The 11,707-nt window shown below is 32.8% G+C and overlaps 1 protein-coding gene across 1 annotated transcript in view; it reads right to left on the bottom strand.

Annotated features, from left to right (window-relative positions):
• Positions 1-4,582: 4,582 nt before the first annotated feature.
• The window catches only part of Cdc73 (cell division cycle 73), a 91,544-nt gene continuing 84,419 nt past the window's right edge, over positions 4,583-11,707 (bottom strand). The window contains exons 14-17 of the mRNA XM_051183171.1: positions 10,906-11,067; positions 8,751-8,851; positions 6,981-7,122; positions 4,583-6,276 (exon numbers count right to left, since the gene is read on the bottom strand). Coding sequence (XP_051039128.1) covers positions 6,240-6,276; positions 6,981-7,122; positions 8,751-8,851; positions 10,906-11,067 — 442 coding nt within the window. The 3' untranslated portion in view covers positions 4,583-6,239. The remainder of the gene's footprint in view (positions 6,277-6,980; positions 7,123-8,750; positions 8,852-10,905; positions 11,068-11,707) is intronic.

The following is an 11,707-nucleotide window of genomic DNA, read 5'->3' as shown; positions in this document are numbered from 1 at the left end:
TTTCTCTTCAAAGTCCAACATCAACTTGCTTTATCCTTAAACTGCTTTAAAGCTCAATTATTTTATCCATAGCTCTACATTTGTTTCTGTAATGAGCTATTCATTACAAAATAGCAATACATTTCGCAATAATAACACAAAATATTTTCAAACTGTTTTATAGTCAAAACCACCATAAATACTAATGATGCTAAAATTGTGCTCAAATGACTTCATGAGCCATGATGAGATTCACTTTTACATCTTTGGTGATAACAGAGTCCTGATAAAAACTTTCAAACCACCCCATTTCAATGAACATTTATATTACCTGCCAATCTAAAAAATAAAAAACAGATGCCATCTTCACATTTAGTCTTAACACTGTTGAGTCTAGGAGGGCAGTTCTGTAAGAATACATAAACTTGTTTTACCACAGTGAATGACCTAGTGTGTTCTCTCCTAGGAATTTGTTAGCAAAGGAAGCAGAGTCCAATAAATTATCAAAATGTAGTAAGAGAATCTCTCAGATGTTTTCGGCTTCAGTATAACCTCAGCTCTATTTACATTATAGTTCAATATTCATGGATAAGGATGAAATATAAACTATACATTCTGTGACAAATTATAAAATATAGAGCTACTTGATTAGGCTTTTCTATGGTCATGATCATTTTAAAAATAGCTATAAACCTTCCAATTCAAACTAAATGTGATCATCATGCAACTAAATAAAAAAGGAACTTGTTTTGGAAAATGAGAAAGAAAAAGGCACACCTGGCAATGTGCTTTTAGCATGCACACCTCTGAGCCTTAAAAAAAAAAACCCAACAGCGCACTCATTGTTTTAGTTCACAGCCATGGATCTCAGAGCAAATGACTGAAGGGAATAAAATAAATTCATATTTATTGAGCACTTGTGAAAAGAATGAAAATTAAATTTGGATATGACCCATTAAATCTGTCGTTAAAAAACTGTCACACCAGATTCATGTATTATTACTAGCATTGCCAATATGATAATATTGTTCATGATTTGATTGTATTTGACTATATGGGAGTGTGGTTGATTTTGAAATTTGTAAAAAGTTAAAGTCAGGATATTTATATGGAAAATATTGGGATATACTTTTAATACTATTACAATAACAAGAAACTTGACATACTTCAATGTAATTTTAAGTTCAGTAGGTTATGAAGCCCGCTGACTTTACCAAGAACTCTAAGTCTAGAAGTTATTTAACTTATTAACAGAGAAAAGGTAAATGGATTTAACTCAGTAATTCCAAAAAGCAGCATCTTTATTTCCTGAACAGAAATCCTATGCCTGACAAAACTCATGAATCATTTTACATAAAGGCAACATCCCAAGGTCACAATATTTTCTGCGTTTATGGAAGGTATTCATTATGTACACACACACACACACACACACACACACACACACACACACACACCTTACTTACTTTTGTTGTATTTTGTTTGTTTGGGGCCTTTTCTGGTAATTAAGGGAAGGTAGATATATACCTAAGATTTTTATCAGGACATGTTTTGTGTAAAATAAAGCGCACAATTAAAAGCTGTCGGACTGGAATGAGAACATTTCATCTGGTAACAGAGGTTTCAAACGAAACTCTATTAGGAATTACTCTGCTTCACAAACACCACTAATTGATGATTAAACAACCAAGTGACAGTGGCCACTACAATGGTAAGGACTAAGTTTAGCTATTAAGAACTGTAACCAAAGTTGGAGGTTAAGTAGCTTTACTTATGTTTAAAATAGAAACAAAATCCAACAGCACACAAAATATTTAGAAAGATCATTTGCTTAATTTTGACATACTATAATCCCATCCTTTAAATTTTGGCACAAATCTGGTCGCAGTTCACAAACTTTATTCATATAAAAATGCTTACTGCATTTCAGTATATGGCAGCTTATAACTTCCAACATACTCTTATGAACAGTTCCTAAAATGATACACACAATCCCAAACACATCAATGACCCGAAAGCATTATTAACCTATTGTGTATTTACTAAAAAGAATTCTTTATACATTTATTATACATTTTCACTTTACCTTAGTTGTTCTGCCAACATGTTAGCACAGAAACTATGTTAGGGTCAAAACATACTTCTAAACATGGCCAAGAATGTGTCAAAAACTTTAGGATCTAATTTAAAGTCCCTAATCAAATTTTCTAAGTCAAAGTTAATCAATTCCCATTTTACTATAAATTAATGTAAACTACCACATGAAGATTAAACCCAAATAGATAATGAAAATTCAGTCCAGTAATTTCAAAGTGAATGCAATTAAATTTAAATTTCATTTATTGGAAAAACAGCAGCCACCAGCTTTTCAGTTAAAAACAAATTCCTATAGATTTTATCTTATAATTTTCTCAACATTCTACATGATTTTAAATTAGACAGAATAACAAATCTTTTGGCGTGTGTGTGTGTGTGAGTGTGTGTGTGTGTGCGCGCGCGCGCACATTCACACACATGCTTTAATAAATTTCCGGGAGCATGAAAATAAAACTTCTCAAGTTTAGCTATAATCTTGCATTTAAACAATTTCACAATTTATGGTTTGGAGTGTACCTCAGTGGTAGAAGCACTTGCCTGAAATGTGCATGGCTCTGGGTTTATTCTCAAGCTGACAAACAAACAACAATATAACAAACAAAAACCCACAAAATGTAAAGCCAGCTTCAGTAAGTACTGTATTTATAACATTGTAAGATACTGAAAAGTGTCAAACAATTTTGCATAGCTCATCAGTGCAATACATAATCCCTTCCCACCTTCCAAAAACAAAAAACAAAAAGAACACTGTCATCATTTTGAGTTAAGAAGTCACAGAAATTTTTATTTAAAAAATGTTTAAGTATTTATTAGATACTGAATTTTCATTTAGGTGAGAACTTTTCTACTTTTTGTGTAAACTAACTCAAACTATACCTTTCTTTCCATAATTAAATTGTATCATACTCTGCATAGCAAAGAAATTAATAGTTCTTTCAAATTAAAAGACTTGAGATTTTCGTCATGAATTAGTTCATCCTGTATAAACTGCTGTCCTGCTGCAGCTGAAGAATACTTAGTAAAGTAATATGCAAACAGGAAACAAACTATAAGCTATAATACTAATTAATAATGAAATATATTAAGAGATGTTTAAATATTAAACAGCAAAATACTCCTTGGATATTAAATAAATAAGATTTGAATTTGTCATTTGGGGGCATAGGCCAATATCACCAATGAGAGATGGTCTAGTGCAAAGAGTGGCCTCACCACGTACACACACACACACACCATACACACACACACACACACACCATACACAGACTTCGGGGGGGGGCGCACAACATGTAATACTGGTATTACTTCCAATAACACTTTAAAAGGGTGAATCTCACTCATCACACACATACACAAATTATCTGGGAAACTTTTTAAAATTAGTGACAAGTGGAATTATCCCAGAAAATAAAAATAAGGATTTCGATATATTTTTCAAATCTCTTCAAATGATGAGCTTCTGATTAAAAACTACATACTTTTTCTTACTGTTACTTAGAAGAATCCAAATGACAGAGAACTTTCCTTTACAAGTAAAGCTGGCAAGAGTACCCTCCAGTTTGCAACTTAATAGGTAAACTGAACTTACTAATGTGTATTCATTAAACTATCTACTCATTTCTTCTCATTGCTTAGAATTCTTTATCCTTAAATGCTAAGATAAAATAAGGTCAAAACTATTTTCATGGACTGAATCACCTATGCTGAAAATACACCATCTACTTACACATAAAAATAACTACTGAATGCCTACATGTGCAAGGCACTGTATTGGGTGCTGCTGTAGAGCTGAGTCACAGAGAATAATGAATGATTGATTGGCTGAGCATAGTGAATTTCCATAATTTGCTTTTTCCCTTTATTTTTATAATTAGTTACTAAAAAATTTCATAAACTTACCCAGGAGACCAAAATTTTGAGGTTAAAAAAAAAATCTAAAATGTATGTGCATGTTTATGTGTAGATAATGAAAGAAAGGAGACTATGACACAGAAGAAAGAAGAGTTCTTAGAGAAGCGTGAGGAAGAAAAAGAGAAGTAGAATGTATATAATAGGAAAGCAAAGGGGGAAAAGGGTCAAGAGGGCCAAGGAGGACAGTGGGAAAGGGAAAGAACAAGTAAAATGACATGTATATACCAAATGCCATCATGAAACTCATTACATTTTCACCTGGATTTTTTTTTTTTTTTTTAAATCTTAACAAGAAATCCCAGTGTACACAAAGGATCTGATTTCAAGATACATTAAAGCATAGTTCTAGGTTTACTAAGTTACAGAGTATACCCAGACATCTTTGACTACACACAAAGCAAATTTAAAATAGAAAAATAAACCATGTTCAAAGTCGGTATTAATTTTAACCATACTTTGTTATCAAGTAAATTTTAGATAGTAAGAATAAATACCAAACATCTTTATGGGAAGGCAGTAGTAGTTCATGTCCACTTTGTAGTAGTCCTAACAAGTAATTTTACATTAAAGTATTACAGGTTCAACTCAATGACTATTTCATTGTGGAGAAAGTTTATTCAAAACATAATTTAAGAAGAGATTTGTATGCTGAGAAATTCTGTGAACAAAGTGAGTTTTCTTTTACCATAAAGGGGATGCAGGGAGAATGGGAAATTGTGGGCAGAACCTACTAAACTTGTGCTAAAGCCATTTAAAACATTAGCTGCTTCTCTTCTGGAGAGCCCACTGAATTTCATCTGAATAAATTTCTTTTCCATTTTTACTGATAATGGACTTTTGTAGTAAATTAGTAAAATATATAATAGTTATTTTTCATCTTTATGATAGCATTAAATTCTAAAGAGGCTAAGAATCCTCACCAGAATAAAAGAAAAGTTAAATATTTTACTGCCCCCCCCAATTCCCCAATTTGATAACCTAAGAGATAGCCACTGGGGAAATCAATATACAAGGTGGGATGGTCAACAACAGCTCTAAAGGGAGGGGGGAAAAACCCAAAACCCCCACTGTTTCATGGAATAAACATTCCTTTTAAGTAGTAAAAGATAAAACCAGGACTCAAGGAGCATGGTCATTCAATGCAGCTTGGATGCAACACTCTGTTTAAAGTAGAGAAATAGTAAAATATTTTACTACGTTAAAATATAGGTTTTATATTTTATACCACACTGAACACACATAAAAATACCAGTGTTTTTATCTTGTTTCTGTTCAGACACGTAAGGAAATGTGTTCTTTGGTGCCTGGGAATTTATCAATATTTAGGAATAATTGAAGATATGAAGTTCCAAGGTGACATGTGTACAAATAGAAGACTCAAAATCCTATAGCATATAAGAATCAAAACCAAACTTAGAAGTTCAAGTTACACTGTAACTAGGCTTATAAGTACTCACATCCCCAAAATCATACTTTAGCTCCCCAAGTAAAAATCACCAACAGCCTATTACACTTTAATCTGCTTTTTGAGATTTCTTTTCAAGTGGAAACATATCCCAGATAGAAATATATCACTTTAAGTTTAAAATCATCAAAGTCAACAAAGAGAATGTACATTCATTAAATGTATTCATTTACAAAAGAAATCTTGAAAAGGCTGAATTCAACTGAAACTGAAGACTTCTTGATTTTTCATTATTCCTTTTTAAACATGACTTAGTATAGACATAGTATACACACAGGCCAACTTTCAACTGATTTAATAGTTACTTCCCTTTGATGGGGTTTTGAAGTTCTAGAGTCTAAAATTTCAAACCATTCATGACAGTATTTTCCAGTAAAAGGAATCATAGAGCAATGAAAAATCAGAAGCAAGATGGCTTAGAGAGCCTAATAACTTCTAAATATACACACATTTATAACCTGTATTTATTTCTAAAGAAACAAATTTTAAGTAATGCTAATTTAACCAATAGAGAAAAAGCTTCTATCAAAATATACAATTTCCATTACAGACTAGAAGGCTAATATTAAAAAAATAGTTGTAAGCCAAAAAAGTTTGCTTGTATGGATGGGAGGCAATGCCCCTTTGAAGCACACAGCATCAAACAAGGTCTTAAAAAAAGACTGCTCTGTGGCCTTCTTCATTTGCAAGTTCTTGATGAATTCATAAAGCTTGGGTCTCAGTCTGTAGATCAAGCTATATCCATGCTTCTTAAACCAAGTTTTCAGAAAAGTAGGAATCAAAAGATTCAGAATCTCAAGTGAGATTTATGCTTTACCATGTACCTGGGGGGGGAAGAAATAGAATAATGGGTTATGATTACAATACAAATTTTAAGAATATTACATGTAAAAAGAGGTGACTTCTTTTTTTATAACTTAAAATCATTAAAGGACAAAACACTGAAAAAAGAAAACATTTTTTTCTCATTAAATTCTATAACCTAAGAGCTTAGTTATAACCATAGAGTTACCTCATGACTTTCAGAAAGCAGATACAATGTGAGATATACCAAACAAGATAAAATTTTCAGGGAACACAACAAATGACAACAACTCAAAGTATTGATTATGATAATTTGCTCTTCTTATATTTATAAATTACAGCAGTTATTTTAAAGGATTTAACAACTCTATTTTAGTAATTCAAATAAATGTAAGAACTAAATTCTTTCACAAACTTTCAGGGGGAAGCTTAGGGGTTACCTGACTCCAGGCTCCCTGAACAGATATGGAAGTGAAGTTCAGACCAGTTCATTAGAGCTAGACCAGAAAATTTTTGTCTTCTCAGAGTTTAATGTGCCTTCTATCAGACTCTAGACGCTACATATTAAGTCAATAAATCAAACTATTTGTCAATCAATCAATCAATCAATCATGTTGGCATCAAATCAGACAATATTCAAAGCAAATATATCATAACTTTAAATATTTTAAATTCCGATAAAACTCACTAAAATAATTTATGTATATTTTAGAATCACAATTACCTATCCAATGTTTCCCAGAAACGTAAGAAAACTGGTCTGTCCAAATGACGCTTATGATAGCTGAGTTCTAATACTGTTACATCCCATTTTTGAACATTTGGATCTAGACGAACTTCATCATACTTGAGATGGAAGGCTTTAACTACATGGGAAACAGGGAAGAAAAAAAAATAACATTTTTATTAAAACTGAGGCCAAAATTGTGGAAACACTTTCTGGAAAGAAAGTATATATAAACACAAATACTAAAACAAACAAAATTCCTATCTTTCTACTATCAACTGAAGCCACATTAACATTATAACCAGTGATCTCCGAAACAACTGTTAAACATGTGGTACCATCAGAAACACTCAGGGTCAACAGTGAGGGTGTTAGCTACAAGTTAGCTACTGGAGATTGAAATACTAAATAAGGTAAAATAGAATTCATGACTCAAGTGAAGAATAGGAAGATAAAGACAGCTCAATAACAGTACAGTAAGGGCAGTACAATATCACAGAGACATAAAAGAATACCTTTTCATTAGACAAATTAAAAGGATTACATAGGCAATAAAAAAAAAAGCAAGTGATAAAGTGACACAGTGATCAAGAGAATGCCCAAAGAAAAAATGATTTTGTTTTAGAAATGAAAATGTAAAAGAAATGGAATATGTAAAGTAACAAAGAAAAAGGACAAGAGATTAAGATCATAAACGTCTAGAATTTGAGTGACATGGAAAATCATTACAAAAAGTTTACTATATCAAGGACAGTTCTTCAGCTGAGTAGGAGGAACACAGCCAGAACAACAAATGCGTGTGAAATTACTAGGGGAGTGAGAACTAAGAGGATTCAAATGCTGGCAGATTTTAATTTTAGGACAGAATGGTGTTAACAATAAAAATGGGTTGCTAAAATAATATCTGGACTGTATAATAGTATAATTTATATTCAAAATAAGTTGTCACTAATTAAGTCCCTGTTTCATGAGATAGTTTTTAGTTAATTTTACTAACATCAGTATTTTAATGAGTGTGCCAACTAAGTAATAGTTGGACCATCCCTTCCACCTAGTAGACTAGTCTACTGTATCAATTTATACGAATGTATGTTCAACAGGTGATTTAACATTCATTCATAGGGTGTTTATTGAAAGTCTTCATGTATCTGGCATTCTTTTGTTAAGAACACAAAGATAAACGAATGAATAAAGGAGAAAAGGGCTGCTCCTACTGTGGTATTTGCATTCTTGCCAGGGAAGACTTCTGGTAAAGATTAAAATTAAAAGTTGCCAAGAAGGACTCTCCAAAGAAAGAACACTTGAGCTGAGAGAACTGAATAAAGAAGGCCAATCATACAATAACCATTTGAGATGAGGTAGCTGATATATGTCCTAGACATTTATTATGCTGCTATACAGCAAAAGTCAACCTATATAAAACTTAGTTACTGTGAAAAGTCATTAATTTATACCATGTACATTATATAAAGGTAGTTACCACTCTTACTAAATAGTTACAGGCATATTGAAATACTAATAATATAAATAACCTAAATATTTAGCAAGATAACGTATAGGCAACACACATATTTTTTATATATGACCACAGAAAATATTAATGTATAAAAGACTTTAAAAGCACCTCATAGTTCGTTAAAGATCAGTATTGTATGTTACTTAATGGCAATCCTTTAATACACTCATATACAGGATGACTTCCATGTGGCTCTTCTTTTAAAAACTAATTCTATATTGAATAAGAAGTAAACATATAGAGAATCTTACTTTTAGCAAATATGTCAACTGGTGATCCATCAGGCAGAAGCCATGGCCATCCTTTGAATTGCCAAGCAGGACCTTGAACAAAAACAGCTACAACCCGATCCCTAAAAGCAGAAAAGAGGAAGTGGAAGAGAGCAGAATACCTCAAACTTGAGCTTTAAGTACTGCAAACCCTTAAAAGCACCCTCATAATTACTGAGGTGGCAGTCTTCCCAGCTGTCCTCTTGGTGAGGCAAACATAGCAGACTTGACATTTTAGTATGCTGGTAGAATATAAACCTCAATGGCCCCAATCCCTACCTAAGTCTTCTGGAGATGGTTGCAAACAATAGTTTCAGGTCATCTTTATAATCCTTTTTTTCTTCCCTTAAGTAGAGTCTACTCACAGACTGGAATACAGTAGCTGATTTATTAACTGAACAAAGTGGTTTTAAATGGAAGTTATTGGAAATGCAAATACATATTAAATATTTAAATTTAATTAAAATATTAAATTATAGGAATTTTCCAGGCACTTTATAAGACTCCAAGACTTCAAATGCTCTGGTTCCTTAGGAAGAAATAATCTGAGTATGAGAACACCTCAACTTTTCTAATTTACCAAGCTCCAGACAACTATTTTATTTACCCTAAAAGTTAGTCTGGTTTTAAAGCAACTCATCTTTTCAGCTGTACAAACTAGTTTTCCAAGAAAGAACAAATTTCTTTCGAGGTACTCATATTTCATTATTTTGCATGATATTTAGTTAAAAATTCTATCAAGTAATGCCATAAGCAGTTTAAGCATACATCTGTCAAGAACAAAATAACAATAGTTACTTACCATTAGTAACATTGACTAAGTATTTACTAAGTGACAGCGTTGTTTTAAGCACATTATAAATTAACCATGTTAATACATTTCATATCTTCAAAACACTCTGGTGAGGTGAATACTACTGTACCCCATTTTCAGATGAGACAAATACATGGCTATGTTAAAGAACAGTCCACTAAACAGAAGCAAAGAGAGAGGGGAAGGGAGGGAATGAAGGAAGGAGAATAATGATTAATCTTGGGAACTGAATAAAAAAGTTCCATTAAAGAACTGGTCTATCAAGAGAATAATCACCCGAGTATTACTATGGAATTAGGTTGTTCTTTAAAAGGTCTTCATAATGCCCAGAGATCTTCCTACCATACATTAATAATCACTGCTTTAGCTAAGAATTCTATACATCCATCAAAACAATTAACCAGTACTCTGTTCAAGACTACAGTAAGCCAGGTATGGAATTAATGCCAATAATCAGTTTTTAGGATGCTAAAGAAAAAGGACTACTGTGGCCGGGTGTTGGTGGCACACACCTTTAATCCTAGCACTCAGGAGGCAGAGACAGGAAGATCTCTGTGAGTTCAAGGCCAGCCTGATCTACAGAGCTAAGGACAGGGTCCAAACAGAAACCTTGTCTCAAAAAAAAAAAAGAAAGAAAGAAAGGAAGGAAGGAAGGAAGGAAGGAAGGAAGGAAGGAAGGAAGGAAGGAAGAAAAAGAAAAGAAAAAGGACTACTGTGAGTTCAAGCCCAAACTACAGTGAATGAGGCCTTGATTCAACAGACATATACACATACTCCCCACACACTATGACAACTAACTAGCAAAGTCACTGAGATCAACAGCAACCTTAAAATTCCTATTCATTTCAAAGGCTAAAATTAAATCATAAGCAAAAACATTTCCTTCTGTGCAATATATGCCCCAAACTTTCAAAAGCATCTTCAAAAGTATAGCACACTACTAGATAAATTAGATGTAATTTAGACCACATAACAGTTGTGACAATAAGATAGTACTAGGATGTCTGTATTATTGGCAGAGATCTTCATATATGCACTAATACATTTTCCAAGACAATTTCTATTTAGATTCCATTATACAGTATGATACTTATTCATATCATTTAAAATATGGGCAGGCAAGATAGCTCAGCAGGTAAACGTGCTACAACTACAGGACATGCATGGTAGAAAGAGAAAAACCAACTCCTACAAGTTGTCCTCTGACCCCTGCATTCATACCACAGCATACTCATATATACAAAATAAATATTTTAAAAAATACCTTTAGATGCAAACAAAACATTAATGCAGAGAGAACGGGGGGGGGGGGGGGAATCTTACCAGTCCTGAGGCATAAGTTTCAGGGGCTGGTCTACTACTCTATAAGGTACTGTGACACTAATTGCTGTGCCCCCTGGTTGCATCTGATCTTTTCTTCTCTGTATTAGCGTTTCATTTTCTCGTTGACAACCTTGTTTCTTCTTTTCATCTGATGGGACAAACCTTTGAAAAAGTAGGAAAAAAGTACACAATATGGTGAAACTAGGAAAATATATTTTCAAATATTTTTTGAAATGCTAGTATTGCAAACTAAAATGTTTGCCTTTATGTGTGAATCTTAAAGAGTCTTTCCTTTTTGTTTTGTTTTTTGAGACAGGGTTGCCCATCCTGGAACTAGCTATGTAGAGCAGGCTGGCCTCAAACTCAGAGAACTACTTATCTCCACATCCGTAGTGCTGGAATTAGAGGCATGTGCCACCACTGTTGGCTGGTCTTTACTTTGTACACTAAAAAGAAGCAGTATTTCACTTGTGTACTATGTCCACATATAAATAATGTGCATTCATTAATGAGTACTCAGTAGTTGTAACACTAATTTTATTTCTCAGATGCTATTAATTACAGGAAAGCATGACTACAAATCAAAAAGCCATTTAAAAGGAAGATGCTTCTGTGGTTGGACAGAATTATTCACTGGGAGATTCAACTTATGCAAATTTTACAAGATACTTTAAAAAAAACTTCTACACTTTTATATTTCAGAAAAGTTAGAAAAGTGACAAATTTTAGTGTTACTTTTAAAATTCTACAGTAGAAAAATCAGCATATATCAATAATCTGTTCTAATACACACACCTAACAC

The sequence above is a fragment of the Phodopus roborovskii genome, unplaced genomic scaffold (genome assembly GCF_943737965.1).
Source record: "Phodopus roborovskii unplaced genomic scaffold, PHOROB, whole genome shotgun sequence".
Lineage (NCBI taxonomy): Eukaryota > Metazoa > Chordata > Mammalia > Rodentia > Cricetidae > Phodopus > Phodopus roborovskii.
Note: the sequence above shows the minus strand (reverse complement) of the source record. Positions and strands in the feature narration are given on the sequence as shown.